Source organism: Rana temporaria, chromosome 7, assembly GCF_905171775.1.
Source record: "Rana temporaria chromosome 7, aRanTem1.1, whole genome shotgun sequence".
NCBI classification, from domain to species: Eukaryota; Metazoa; Chordata; class Amphibia; order Anura; family Ranidae; genus Rana; species Rana temporaria.
The window spans coordinates 53,453,294-53,469,040 of NC_053495.1; the positions used below are offsets into that span (position 1 = coordinate 53,453,294).

The window sequence follows — 15,747 nt, forward strand, 5'->3', positions numbered from 1 at the left end:
ACAGTCAATGTGAACAGGGACATTCCACTGGACACCAAAGAACAGGGCAAAGATTTACTGACCACGGATTTAAAAGCAGCATTTTAACAACCATCAAAGTAAAGGGGGGGGATTTTACTGACCATCAGTAAGGTGGGCATTTCCTTTGGCAGTAAATGTAAAGGGGACATGTTTCCTTCTAAAATTGTATATCACAAAGAGTACATTAATCAGTAAATATTTATTCAATTGAAACATATATGCAGAACTATTCCTTAAAACATGAAGAAAAGAGGGAGATTATAAATGTCCTAATTTCCGATGTAGAAGATATCGGGTACAATATAGTCTTCATGAGTGCCATCAATCAGCCCTTCTGCGTTGGAGTGTACAAACCAGCAAGGGACCTTTTTGCCATTCTTGTTATCACTCTCATAATCTTTTTGTGAACCCCTAAAATATTAAAGCAATACATAAGCTTATACGTCTGCTACAATCCTATATAACAGCATTTATGCATGATAAGATATGTAATGTATTGTGCTGGTTTATTTTAACAAGCATTAAAGCGGGGGTTCACCCTAAAAAAAAAATTCTTTATCTACCATAAAGGTAGTACTTACGGTTTAATCCGTAACTTTCGTTTCAGACTCCGGCCGGGAAATGGGCATTCCTATGAAGAGGGGTACATGATTGACGTCCAGCTATAGCGCGTCATGCCTTCCGAAAAAAGCCGAAATAGGATGCGGACATATACGGCGCCTAAACAGTCAGCTCCTAGTCTGTGCGCAGGCGCCGTATAGCGCCGCGAAGAGCTGAGTCCTACTCCGCTATTTTCGGAACGTGGGACGCACCATAGCCGGCCGTCAATCATGTTCCACTCTTCATAGGAACGCCCATTCCCTGCGGGTGTCTGAAACGAAACTTACGGATTAAACCGTAAGTACAGCACACAAAAAAAGGCATACTGTAGCTGATGCTAGTATGCTAGTTTGGATGGTACAAAGTTGTGTTTTTGGGTGAACCTCCGCTTTAACAACTGCTGGGAGACAGAACCGTAATCTCCGGTTCTAAGCCCCGGTATATCCGCGCCAGGGGCACGGGGCTTAGAAATCCTCTCTGCATTTACGTGGCGTCTTCATAGCTGACAGGACGGGCTATGCAGCTGTTGATTGGTCGGCGCCGATCATGTGACAGCGCTGACCAATTAGAATGCTCCAAAACATTCCCCTGACAAGGGACATTTTGGACAATTAGCTGAGAGGATTTGGAAACACCGGACACCTGGCGCGGGTATATCGGGGCTTAGAACTGGAGATTACCGTGGTCCAAGTCAGCGGGACCAGGGGGGGGGGGATGGGGGGGAAGCTCCCGTGCGCCCTTAATGGACGGGCCATCCCTGGTGACTACATTCCTACATACATTGGGACCATGGAAACTAACAAAGCCACTTTCTAACAGAAAGTCAGATCACAGCTCCTAAAAAGAGTGGAATTTGGAGGTTTGGAGAAGGCTAAGGCCCCGTACACACGGTCGGTTTGGTCTGATGTGAATAAACCGAAGTTCATTTTCAGCGGACCAAACCGACCGTGTGTATAGGCTATCGGTCTGGTTTCCTTCGGTCCAAAATTTCTAAACATGCTTCAAAACCGAACCGATGGACCGCTGCCCCATCGGACCAAACCGATGGTTAGTACAGAAAAGCATTGGTTCAAAACCCGCGCATGCTCAGAATCAAGTCGACACATGCTTGGAAGCATTGAACTTTGTTTTATTCAGCATGTCGTGTGTTTGACGTCACCGCGTTCTGACCCGATCGGATTTTGGACTGATGGTGTGTACACATATCAGGCCGTACGGCCACTTCAGAGGTGAACCGATGAAAACGGTCCGACGGGCCAGTCTCATCAGTTTGGTCTGACCGTGTGTACGGGGCCTTAGAGCGACAGAAGGTACTGTACTTTTACTGAGTTAATAATACATTTTTGAATAAAATTTGTTTTAAACCAGTGTTTAGTGTCACTTTTAACTACATCTACGGTATGTACACACCATTTGTACATTGGATTTTATCTATTATTCATAAATCCATTGGTCTTTTTGTGTTATATACAAGTGTTTCTAATAGACATGTGCAGAATGGAAAAATGTTGTTCCATTTCGGATAGTCTCTTTATGTTTCCAATTTCATTTAGTTATGGAATTAGTTAAGTTTGGTTTCAGAATTCGATAAATTTCGTTTTTGTTCAAATTTGTTTTGGGAAGCTTCCCGGCCCACTGCTTAACAACCAGCTATTCTTCACACAGAATTTAAATTGGTCGATCGTTTTTTGACCAATCTGAATTGTGAATGTGAATTTATTAGAAAGCGAATAAACAAAACGAATTGGCCCCTGGATCCTGCAGCTTCGTATATATATCCTTCCATTGTTCCCCCTCCACTCTGTTCCCGCCTAGTTGGCAGTGGGGAGAAGCTCTGTTCAAGCTCTAAGGCAGAGATCCTCAAACTATGGCCCTCCAGCTGTTGTAGAACTACACATCCCATGAGGCATTGTAACACACTGACATTCACAGACATAACTAGGCATGATGGGAATTGTAGTTCCTGAACAACTGGAGGGCCGTAGTTTGAAGACCCATGCTCTAAGGCCTCATTCACATGGGCATACTGATCCATACACCCATACAAAAGGCTGACCTGAAACCTACTACACTACTTGTGCAGCACTGAGCATGTGCGAGATCTGCAAAATGAAATCCAGGAAGTATTACCGTCTGGCTTCATTTGCCCACACTTAAGATGGCCACGGTCTAATGCTAGTTTATAAACTTTCAAAATGCTGCAATAACCTAACAAAACGGACCTCAGTTTACAGACTAGCTTTACTAGAATACATTAAGCTTGTGTATTATAGGGGTATTTTTATTTAAAAAGTGTAATTGTGGCCCAAGCTCCACTAAGTTAAAATATTTTATTGCATCAAAGCCGAGAATAGATTTTACAGAGCAATAGTCTTGCTTACTACAGAGCAATTAAAGTATTAATTCGGTAGTGTCTGGAATGGAGCTGCTGCTTAGAGTGCCACATTTGGAAGTGACATTATTACTGCTGTGACATTGAGGGGATTTACTAAGACTGGTGCAGTCAGAATCTGGTGCAGCTGTTAATGGTAGCCAATGAGCTTCTAACTTAACTTTGTTCAATTAAGCTTTGGAAATTAAACTTGGAAGCTGATTGGTCTCTATGCAGAGCTGCGCCAGATTTTGAACTCTCCAGTGTTGGTAAATAGTCCCCATTGCTTTTAATACTTAAACACCAAGATTAAAAAGTGTGATGTTAGGGGCTTTACAATGGGAGAAATGCCATCATAACCATCAAAACTCAAGGATGTACACAGAAGATGTCTGTAAATTAATCCCTGCTTAGATGGACAGAACCGGAGATTTCTGTACCCTGCATATGTTATCAATTAAGTAAATGTTAATTTGTATTCTTTTTATTGTGTACTTTATTTCACTGGTAATGTCAAGAGACCTAAATATATAACCAGGCCATTGCAAATTAAAGAGATACTAAAGTCTTGTTTGTTATTTTTAACAAAAAAAAATGTCATACGTACCTGCTCTGTGCAGTTGGTTTTGCACAGAGCAGCCCAGATCCTTCTCTTCTCAGGTTCCTCTTCGGTGCTCCTGGTCCCTCCTTTCTGTTCAGTGCCCCCACAGCAAGCGGTTTGCTATGGGGGCACCAGAGCAGAGCCACTCCATTCAGACACGGAACCTTGGCCTGGCCCTGCCCTCTCTCCCCTCATTGGCTGACTGACTTTGATTGACAGCAGTGGGAACAAACGGCACAGCGCTGCTCTCTCAGACAATGAGGAGGGGAGTCCCGGGCAGCCGAGACACTCCTGCAACATCGCTGGATCTAAATGGGGTAAGGTAAGTATTATGGGGGCTGAGGGGGCTGCTGCACACAGAAGGCTTTTTATCTTAATGCATAGAATTTAGAATTTAATTTTAGATGGACCGAGCCAGGTAATTGGACATCTTTTCAAGATCTGATCATTGAGTCTAAGCACCTAGCACTACATTGGTAGCAGTTCTTACACCACCCATAATTTCCATATTTTCCAACTACTGCAGAGTTTATACTCAACTGCATCTCATCTATACACATCTCTTCTTACCTTGTTACTGTCAGTAGTTTATTCTTCACTTTCATTGTAGCATCTGGTTTATCGGGATTTTTGGTTTCATGGATATTGGAAATTTCATAATCAACTCCATGGAAAAACTGGCCTAAAAAATAAGAAAATGTGACCCCATGATAAAAAGGCCTTTTGTATGTCAGTGGCCATTTCAGGTACACCGATCTAGTTCCATACTAATAATACTCAGGTTTTCTTGTAAATAATTTTTATACAGAATTTATCTTGTACCAATGTTTTGCACAGTGCTTTACAAAATAAAGATAGGTACTCATAGGTGTGCGCAGCCTGTTGCATTAGGGTGTGCACCTTAAAGCTCCAACACATATGCGTTTGTGACATATTTACTAGCCTTTTCCCCACTCTCCATCCTGAAACAATGGGGGGTCCTGGGCAGCAAAAAGAAGAAGAACAGGGACAGTTCCTCCTGTGGCAGCTGAATGTCAGCGAGAGGGAGAGGAGGAGAAGCCTACTTTCAGCTGTTGCAGGAGGAAAATACAGATCGGTTCCACTAAATTCCACCCCCACCTGCTCTTCGTTCCAGGTTCTGGGGGTTGGCAAGGAAGGATCATGGTTGACCTGTCACTTGCCTGTGATTGACAGGTTGCCAACCCCAGGATTAGGGTGTGCCCAGGCACACCTGGCACACCCCTTGCGCACGCCTATGTAGGCACTACAGTTACAAAGCAATTCAATACAAAAGGCTTAGGAGGAACCCTGCTTGTGAGAACTTGCAAAAGGGCATAACTGTGTGGGGATATGTTGCTGAAGAAAGTAACATTCAGTTGTTAAGTAGAGGTGGCACATGGCTCCCCGAAGAGATGGAGAGTAGGAGATAGACAACAGTATGGGGTAGGGAGTTCCTGAGGTTGGAAAAGACTCTGAAGGAGTCCTGGAGGTGAGCAAGGGAGAATGTGAAGAAGGAACTAGGGAGCAGGAGGTCTTTGGAAGAGTGAACAGGACAATTTTGTGTAATATCATGGGGTGTAGTTGGGGACACAGTTGTGAATGACTTTGATTCCAATGAGTTTTGCATGCAATTTGGATGCAGCTACATTTTTTATTAATGGCCTGCGGTCTCTCCTCTCTCTCTCTAAGGCTCCATTCACACCTTGGCGACAAAACGCCCGACGCTCGTGCCGCTGGAGGGGAGAATTGCCATTGATGTCTATGAGATGGTTCACATCTCATAAACGCCGTACGCCTGCCGCCTGAAAACAAGTCCCGGACCCTTTTTTTCAGGCGGCATTGGCGTTCGGCCATAGACATCAATGGCAATTCTTTGTGAAAAAAAAAAAAAAAAAGTAACCTAATCGCGGCAAAATACGCCGCGTACGCGGCGTTACAATGTGAATGGGGGCTAAGGCAGCTCAAAAACTCAGAACAGACCTCTAAAAAATGCAATGGAATCACATTGCCTTTGAACAGCTATGCGTTTTCCATACAGTTTCCGTTCAACTATATGGAGCTCAAAATTGTACAGCATCACTCCAAAAACATACAGGACCCTTTTTAAAATGGTATTGCATTCAGACTGCTTATATGTGAACAGCCTCCATAGACAATCAAATTATTTGATTTTTGTCGTGCAATTCCATGCGTTCTGAAGCACATCCAAAATCACATCAGTGTGATGCAGTGCTAAAATCGCATTGCGTCTGGACTGCATATATGTGAACGGCCTCCATACAAAATTATGAACCAGGGCTAATTGGGACAGCAGAAATTGAGACACATCACGTCAGGAAACACCTTTCTCAGTCTTTAGTGATTCAATAATAAGAATCTCAAAACCACAGTCAATGGTTTGAGTTGTATATTCAGAGATTTCCCTTTACACACCCGGCAGACTCCACTTTGCTCAGCGGGGGATCGATCCGCTGATGCCCAATGAGCAGACGGATGACAGGTCCGTCTTCACTCACGGGTGTCAGCAGACATGTCACCTTTGACATCCACCGCTCCATAAGGCTGATTCGAGCATCTGATCAGGCCCGCCTGAATAACGGACAAGTGGACCTGATCGTAAAGCTTGTGTGAAAGGGGCCCTTTAGCTGGGTTCACACTTGTGCGATGACAGACATCGTATGTGATTCGCACCGCATTGTCTGTGCGATGCGAATTCCGCAGTACAAACTGTATGGCTGAAATCACATTCAAATTGGTGAAGGACCCTTTTATTGATGCGCACTGGAATCGAATCGCATGGGCATTTACACCGCAGGCGATCCGATTCCTGCAACATTTGACAGTTCGCACTACGATCTGCGAACCAATCTGGTAGTGTCTTTAACTTTACATTGACACCCCCAGTGGTTCGCAGATCTCATTGTGAACCAGTGTGTGATTTAGGTGCGATGGGGGAACCGGCATTGAATCGCAGGGTTTCCCCCATCGCACCAGTGTGAACCGGAACAGAAAGTCTCTATAATCGTGCATCATCATTGAGCAGCAGCTTAACATGACCAGGTTTGCATATGTTATAGAATCCATTTATAAAAAATTGCTATGCCAATGTCCCAAACATTTGTACAGCCAGCTAATGAATAATCCCCATAATTTGTGTAATATGTTTACTTCTTATGATCATCAACTTCATCTAGTGGCCATAATTCAATATTTTCCTGAATGTGGTATTTCAGGAAAATACCGCATTATGGTCACTAGATAAAGCAGATGATCATAGAAAATAAATATTTTACATGATTATTTGTGATGGCTGTGCAAATGCTTGGGGCTTTAATACAGCAATAAAAATAAAAATAAATAGACCCCTATGTATTGAGTTGCAGCCACAAAATTCGTTGTTTAACCACTTCCCTACCCGCCCAGTGTCAAATGACGTAAGCAGGAGGGATCTCCCATCCTGGGCGGGCATCATATGACGTCCTGGGCTTCCCGGCCGCTTAGGGGGCGGGGGCGGGTGCCCCTGCTGTGTCACTCAGGAGATGGTGCGCAAGCCCGGCGGCCGCGATGTCCGCCGGGCACCTGAGATTGCCAGTAACAGAGCAGGGACGTGAAATTGTGTGTGTAAACACACAGATCCATGTCCTAACAGGTGAAAGGAGACCGATTGTGTGTTCCCAGTACAGAGGAACACCAATCGGTCTCCTCCCCTTGTGAGTCCCCTCCCCCTACAGTTAGAATCACTCCCTAGGTAACACACTTAACCCCTTGATGGCCCCATAGTGTTAACCCCTTCCCCACCAGTGACATTTACACAGTAATCAGTGCATTTTTATAGCACTGATCACTGTATGAATGTGAATGGTCCCAAAATAGTGTCAAAAGTGTCCGATATGTCCGCCGCAACGTCATAGTCAAAAAAAAAAAAAGAAAAAACAGATCGTTACTAGTATTACTAGCATTACTAGTAAAAAATAAAATAAAAAAATGCCATAAATCTATACCCCATTTTGTAGACGCTATAACTTTTGCGCAAACCAATCAATATAAACAGAATACTTATTGGCCTAAACTGGGGAAAAATTTGTTTTTGTTTTTTAAAATTTGGATATTTAATATAGCAAAAAGTTAAAAATATTGTGTTTTTTTCAAACATATCACTCTTCTTTTGTTTGTAGCGCAGAAAATAAGAACTGCAGAGGTGATCAATTACCACCAAAAGATAACTCTATTTGTGGGAAAAAAAATATGATTACAGTGTTGCATGACCGCGCAATTGTCATTCAAAGTGCGACAGCGCTGAAAACTAAAAATTGGCCTGGGCAGGAAGGGGGTGAAAATGCCCTGTATTGAAGTGGTTAACTATTTGCATTGAAAAACAAATCAACCTAAATAAAAAGCACCTGTAGCAGTGTTTAAAGACCAACTCCAGGTAAGGTTTTTTTTTTTTTTTTAAATGGCCTAGACTTATTGAAAAAAATACTCTCACTGCAAAACTCACCTAATCTCCAGGCGTTGTCCTCTGCAGTAAGTCTTCTCACCACTAGGTGGTGCTGCTGTTGTGGGTTGAATAACAGCATCATTCAACCCACAGAAAAATGCTGCAGATAAGAGATTTACTATAACTGGAGCACTTAGGGCCAAATCCACAAAAGGGATACGACGGCGTAACTGCTGTTACTCCGTCGTATCCCTGTTCCTAACTATGGAACTGATCCACAGAATCAGTTTTCCATAGTTAGGCAGAAGATCTGGCATGTGTAAGGGACTTACACTGCCGGATCTTAGGATGCAGTACCGCATCCGCCGCTGGGGGCATTTTGTGTCTTTTCAGCTTCGTTTTTTCTCCGTAAGTTTAAGTTTGCATACGCAAAATTAGGGCTGCTTTTACATGGTGTAAAGTTAGTACACCATGTAAAAGCAGACCTTTCTGTCCAGCGACGCGATTTTTTAAAACATTTTGAATTTTTTTTCTCCCGCCGTATCTTTTTTTTTTCCCGACGCAACTTTATTGACCCGTCGCAATCCACAAAGCTCGTCGTAACGTAATTTCGCGCTATGCACGTCGGGAAAATGACGTCACGAGCATGCGCAGTACGGCCGGCGCGGGAGCGCGCCTAATTTAAATGGGAATCGCCCCCATTTGAATAGGAACGCCTTGCGACGGCGGAATTTAAGTTACACAGCCGAAAATTTCTAGGTAAGTGCTTTGTGGATCGGGCACTTAGGTAGAAATTTTAGGGCAGTGTAACTTAAATGGAAAAAATTAAGTTAGGCACGATCTTTGTGGATTTGGCCCTCAGAATCTAGTGCAGCTCTGTATGGTAGCGAATCAGCTTCTAAGTTCAGCTTGGTCAATTAGGTTTTGGCAATTAAACCTAGAAGCTGGTTGGTTTCTATGCAGAGCAGGCACCAAATTGTTCACTCTAATGTACACGTACACACAGTCGAAATTTCCGACAACAAACGTTCGATGGGAGCTTGTTGTCGGAAATTCCGACCGTATATAGACTCCATCGGACATTAGCTGTCGGAATTTCCGTCAAAAAAAATTTGAGAGATAAATTCCGATCGTGTGTGGACAATGCCGACGCACAAAATTCCATACATGCTCTGAATAAAGTACGAGACGGAAGCGCTCGGTCTGATAAAACTAGCGTTCGTAATGGAGATAGCACATTCGTCACGCTGTAACTGACTGAAATGCACGAGGCTGAAAAGCGCGAATCGTCTCTCACCAAACTTCTACTAACATGCCTGGTATTGAACTTCCCTTTAATACAGTATACCAGTGGTCATCAAAACTGCGTCCCTGGGGCTGGATGTGGCCCTTTGCTTGCCTCTATCTGACCCTTGGGGCGCTATTCCCTCCACAACTGACACAAATAATGCGGCACTGTTCCTCCCACTGACACCAGTGGTGGGGCATTATTCTTCCCACACACACCAATGATGGGGTACTATTCCTCCCACTGATACCGACAATATGGCACTATTTCTCCCCTGATACCAACAATATGGCACTAATGCTCCCACTAAAACCAATGATGCGGCATTGATGGGACATCTTACGCTGGGAAATGTTCTACTTCCACTGGCCACCGTGTGGCTCCCCTAAACTCTGAAGGGCAGTAAATTGGCCCTTTGTTTAGAAAGTTTTGAGACCCCTGCAGTAGACTAAAGCATACATACACCCACACAAGGGGCGTGTTTGCCTGCATAGGGATGCAAAGGTGCATTCCATTGTAGGCAGTCCTTTTCATGACAATTGGGACGCATGGACACAGCTGATGCTCCCAATTTGACAGCTGTGCGGGTGCGCGGCCCTGAAGGCACACTGTCTGCGTTCGGGACTGTGCACCCACATAGCTGTCAGATTGAGAGCTGCAGTTGTGCCCCTACATCTGCTGCATTTCCATTGACCTGAATGGGACTTCCTGCACAGGAATGCATGGAACACCTGTGCTTCTTTATGTGGGCAAATACAGGCCTCGCACAATTGTACGCTGTAGTGTACCCATGTGAGATAATAATCTGATGATATGTAGTTCTAAGGCACACACAGGGCTGAACAAGAGAAATCAATAGATTACCTCATCTATGCCAAACATTGTACATGAAGGAATCTCCCCTGCCGGCTGTTGTGTTCTGACAGCCAGCACCTGCGCTGTCATATTACCTGAACAGTGAATGCATCTGACTGGCTGCAGCCACTTTTTGGCAGAGATTTTTTCACCAGGCTCCCTTAATTTTTTTAGATTGAAATCATTGAGCCGGGTGGGGCTGTCATGGCTATCCATGGCTCAAATTCAAGCTGTGTATTCTGCTAATAGATTAATATATGTTTGTCTGCATACAATAGTTGATTAAAAATGAACTCTATATAAATACAGTCATCTTACCTAACAATCCATGAACGCCTGCAGAAAATTTATGATCATCCAAAGTATAGAATCCTAAGAAATCTGTGTGTAGAGAATCATCTTTCGCAAAATGATGTAAAAGAATGACAAATTTTGCCCCTTCTCCAAATGATAGTGTTACATTGTTTCTCTTATTGACAACCAGGTTAAGCCTGCCATAATAAAAGAAAAAAACATATATAACAAAGTAAAATACAGTGTGCGAATTTCAGAATACCCAACATAAGCCATGATCTAGGGTGGTAGGACTGCCAGGGGCAGCACAAAGCCACCCAAACATTATTTCATCTTAAAGTGGATGTAAACCCTCCATACACCCAGTGAAGTGAACAGCCTCAGATGATATACAGAGATTAACCAAATCTCCCTATATAGGTTTTATATGTATATCTGCTGTCTTCACGTTTATATACTTTTTAGAAAGTTCCGATTTTGTTAGGAGACTTTTCTCTTCCTGGTTAACACAGAGTGTGATGTCTGGGCATACAGCCAAGATAGCTAAAATTGCTGATTGGAGGAAAGGCACACACCCCCTCTCATCATAGGCAGAGACTCTCAGAGCTGTTTTGTAATAGGAGCTGCTATCTGCTACTCTATTTCAGCAACCTCCTTTGACAAAAGATTCAGGCTGCTTTTGTCTAAAAAGTCAAAAAATATGTCAGGAGTTTTCAGGCTGATAACAGAGGAACCATTCAGAAGAGAGCTATAAGACTTCGCTCATTGAAAAGAGATAACAAAATACTGCAGATATATGTGCTCAGCTCAAATTTCATGAATCGGGTTTACATCCACTTTAATCTGGTCAATTAAAGGATAACTAAGCTAAGCATAGATAACTTTGGGCGTAGGGCCTGCTTAAATTTAGCATGGTTGCTCCTATGGAGGAAAGGGGCAGCATATGATGAATTCTGTCTTAGGCGTTTCATCAGGAGTTAATTTGTGGGGGTCAATAGAAAGAAAAAACAAAAACTCCTGCTCTTGGGAGATAGCCGTGCAGTTGATTTGGAAAGGATAGAATGAAAAAGTCTTCACGAATCAAACCACCACGTCAACTGTGCTGCTACTCATAACAGGTCAGGGGAAACCCAGAAGAAACTCTAAAAAGGAAAAAAACAGAGCAGAGAAGTTCTGAAAAAGGGCGGACACCCTCGAAACACGTCAGTGGTTTTGTACTATACATCTCGCCATTGTTAATGGGCAGCGGATCTTGCTGGATGATGCAAAGGACTTTACACTATATGCTTGACATATTACTAATTGTTATCCTTTATACAAGTTTTGCAAAGGTAATACTCAAGGCTGGTACACTCCTTGTTCTTTTTTCCTTTTTAGAATTAATTTTTGGGGTTAAGAGGTTTTCTTTCATTTGTAAGGTTAAAATTAGGGCTAAGATTTTTTAAGCTGGTGCTGCCAGATTTAAAAAAAAAAAAAAAAGTTTCAATTGAATTTCTATACCCTTCCTTCTTGACAGAGGTTTTCTTCTCCCATGTGTATTCCTTCTTATTTTTACCCATCATGATAGTGATTGTCTCAGTTGTCACCTCAATTCTCAGTTTCAGCTTTTTGTTTACAATCCCTAGTTTTCCAAAGTAGGTTTGATTTGATATCACATTATTGGCTGTTTTCTTCTTTCCAATAATTTCACCATTAACAGCGATACCTACAGAAGAGAATATAATAAAGAGTCAAAATATTCCATTCCAGTAGCATTTGAATGAAGTGAATAATCTGATAGGGTCAGGTTGAATTGTATATAAATATCAAGGTGGGAGGGTTTAAATACGATTCAGTTCACGTGTAATAAAAGGATGATACTGTGGGGCAGAAAACCAGCAAATGAGGACAGGAAAGATATGTGTACGCTTATTCTAAAACGGTAAAAATAGGCAAAATACATTAGTTATTCATTTCAAGTGTACAAAAAAAAATGTCTTAAGTATGTTAACTCACTGGAGGAATCCAAAGAAGAAAAGATAGCAGATATTTATATTAATATTTTTTTTATGTTCTTTTCAATTAAGTTTCAGCCATAATTTTTGGTTGTACATTAGTTGCGCCCCCTGATGCTGGGTGCAGGGGCGCCGCCCCTATCCATGTGTCTGACCCTGATCTACTTGTGGGACCACATGAATTTCAATATACGTCGTCAGAATGGCACGGCTAGGCACAATCACGTACAGGTACGTTGCCCTTTAAGAGCCTAGCCGTGGGTCGTGCGCGAACTGACACGCTCGCAACCCGGTCCTGAGCTCCGTGATTGCGCCCGCGGGACCGTGGACCGGATCGCCGCCGGTGTCCCGCGATCGGGTCATAGAGCGGAAGAACGGGGAGAGGTAAGTGTAAACAAACCTTTCCCCGTTCTTCCTAGTGCGAGTGTCACTGATCGTCTGTTCCCTGTCATAGGGAACGACGATCAGTGACGTCACACGTCAAGCCATGCCCCCACACAGTATTAATCACTCCCTAGGAAACACTTAACCCCATTCAGCCCCCCTACAGGTTAACCTCTTCACTGCCAGTGTCATTTTCACAGTAATCAGTGCATTTTTATAGCACTGATCGCTGTAAAAATGACAATGGTCCCAAAATAGTTTCAAAAGTGTCCGATGTGTCCGCCATAATGTCGCAGTCACAATAAAAATCGCTGATCGGGGCGTGACCGGAAGTTGCCCAGCATGGACGCCTCAGCTCTTAGCTCCTCCACAGCCCACAGCTCCGCGGCCGTTCTAGGGGATTGTACCCGCTCGTTCATGGGTGGCACCAGGAGGACTCGCTCCTCTAAAGTGCAGGGATCGTCCCAGCCGCCTCCCAGCTCTTCTATGACCCTCCGTGGGTACTTTTCACCGCCGCCTATGTCACGCGGCGAGGCCTCCAAGATGGCGCCGGCCTCCTCCACCATGCAGTCTCCACACCAGCCTGCCCCCCAGCTGCCGGGGTTCCGGGGGCCCTCCTTGCGGGCCATACATCACCTCTACACGAACCCTACGTCCCAGGTTAAAACTCCCTTTGCACAGTCTCCCTCCTTTCCGATAGCCAACGGGACCCGTCAGGGATGCACGCTATCGCTGCTACTGTTTGTGCTATGCATGGGGCCCCTGGCGGCATCCATTCGAAGAAACTTGGATATCCAGTGCGGGCAGGGAGTTCAAACTAGCACTTTTTGCAGATGACGTCATACTTACCCTGATCCAACCCAGGATCTCTTTGCCCAACCTACATGCGGAACTCGACCTATACAAGTCCCTCTTCGGCTATAAAATAAACACGGCTAAATCTGTAGCTCTCCCTATCAACATTCCGGATGCATAAATTCAACATCTGCAGCAATGCTTCCCTTATCACTAGAAAACAGAGGGCCTGAAATACCTAGGGGTTCAGATTACTCCATCCTATACCACTCTCTATACAGCTAAATATCCAATAAATTTCGTTCCATTTCATGATTGTGTCCCACTTGTTGTTGATTCTTCAAAAAAAATTACAGTTTTTTATCTTTATGTTTGAAGCCTGAAATGTGGCAAAAGGTCGCAAAGTTCAAGGGGGCCGAATACTTTCGCAAGGCACTGTAAGTACCTGTAATAAATACAGTGGCAACAAAGTGGAAGATAAGAAGGATTTATAACCTATGGCAGTGATGGCGAACTTCGGCACCCCAGATGTTTGAAACTACATTTCCCATAATGCTCATACATGCTGCAGTGCAGTTGAGCATCATGGGGAATGTATTTTCAAAACATCTGGGGTGCCAATGTTCACCATCACTGACCTATGGCAACAAATAGAACCCATCCCACAACAATTACATTAATGAAAGATGATTTGTATCAGTGCAGCCAAAAGGAACCGTAAGTAATTGTTGTGCTGCTTTGGATCTTCAAACAGGACAAGAACTCCACCATGCATCCTAAAGTGAATGTGTAAAATTTGAATGAAGCTTTATAACAGCGAGATTTTCATTAGACCTAGGTAGGTTATCGGTTGTGATTTGTAAAGTTCTCCATAATATTCTCTGCAGCAATCAGTAGACCTGTATCATCAGAATTTTTATGTGGACATTAGTATAACAGAGACAAAAGATCACACACAATGTATAACATACCGAGTTCTTGGTCCTCAACAAGATTCAATATCACTCCAGGCTCCTCTTGTATGTTAAAGCACAAAAAGTCATTCTTGCTTGGAACATTTATCACAAAATGGGGATCAGAATCAACTGTTAAGATAAATTTTATTTAAAAAATTTAACTTTCTTCTTGAGTTACAATCCTATGACAATATAATAGAGAGTGGTCTACGACTTTTATGAAGGGAGAAACAGCAAAGAATTCACATTTTGTACAAGACTAGTGAAATGACGACATCTTTAGCTATTCTGAACCATAATGATAAAGAAACTAAGGTGATTCCAAGGCCAGAAAAGTTCCAACAAGCATTTTTTAATGCTGCTCAATTAAGAGGTGTTTGAATAAGGTACTAATGGCTTTACAATTCAGGCCAGCGACCTCAGTGATTTAGCAGTGTCTTATTTTCTTTGGTCTTAATTGGAAACCATAGTAGTTGTCATGGACTAAATGATTATGAGCTTTTACCTCTGTCATTGAGAATCTTTTGTCTTGATCTAGGCCAGGGGTCTCCAAACTTTTTAAACAAAGGGCCAGTTTAGTGTCCTTCAGACTGTAGGGGGGCCAGATGTTGGTGTCAGTAGGAGGAATAGTACCCCATTATTGGTATAAGTGGGAGGAATAGTGCCCCAACATTGGTGTCAGTGGAAAGAATAGTACCCCATCATTGGTGTCAGTAAGAAGAATGGTGCCCCAAAGTTGGTGTTAGTGAGTTGAATAGTGTCTTGTACCAGTAGGAGGAATAGTGCCCCAAGAGCCAGACAAAGGCACGCAAAGGGCCGCATCTGGCCCCCAGGCCGCAGTTTGGACACCACTGATCTAGGCTCTTGCTGCCCAAAACAAGCTGCTATAGAGATTGCATAGTCCATATTACGTTAAGATGTCAACAAGTGTTGGCCCCAAATATTTTTTTTATAGAAATGCAATACTGCGGTTGATTTAATAAAGGCAAATAGTGTTTTCTTTGCAAGGTTATGTGCACTTTGCAAGGACATTTTCCCTTGGCTTAGTGAATGCGGGAAAGCTGTGCTGCCTTCCACCATCCAGCCATGTGCCTCTTTAGAAAATCAACCCATATACCTCCATGTACTTTAGTTGAGTGGCAGAGGAAAT

At 43.3% G+C, this 15,747-nt stretch overlaps 1 protein-coding gene across 6 annotated transcripts in view; it reads right to left on the reverse strand.

The window, feature by feature from the left end:
* Positions 1–201: 201 nt before the first annotated feature.
* Positions 202–15,747, reverse strand: part of LOC120945304 (inter-alpha-trypsin inhibitor heavy chain H3-like) — a 166,666-nt gene continuing 151,120 nt past the window's right edge. For all 6 annotated transcript variants that reach the window (XM_040359385.1, XM_040359383.1, XM_040359387.1 and 3 more), the window contains 5 exons: positions 14,613–14,726; positions 11,969–12,173; positions 10,493–10,665; positions 4,164–4,275; positions 202–432 (listed from right to left, as the gene is read on the reverse strand). In XM_040359385.1, the coding sequence (XP_040215319.1) occupies positions 291–432; positions 4,164–4,275; positions 10,493–10,665; positions 11,969–12,173; positions 14,613–14,726 (746 nt within the window). In that variant the 3' untranslated portion in view covers positions 202–290. The remainder of the gene's footprint in view (positions 433–4,163; positions 4,276–10,492; positions 10,666–11,968; positions 12,174–14,612; positions 14,727–15,747) is intronic.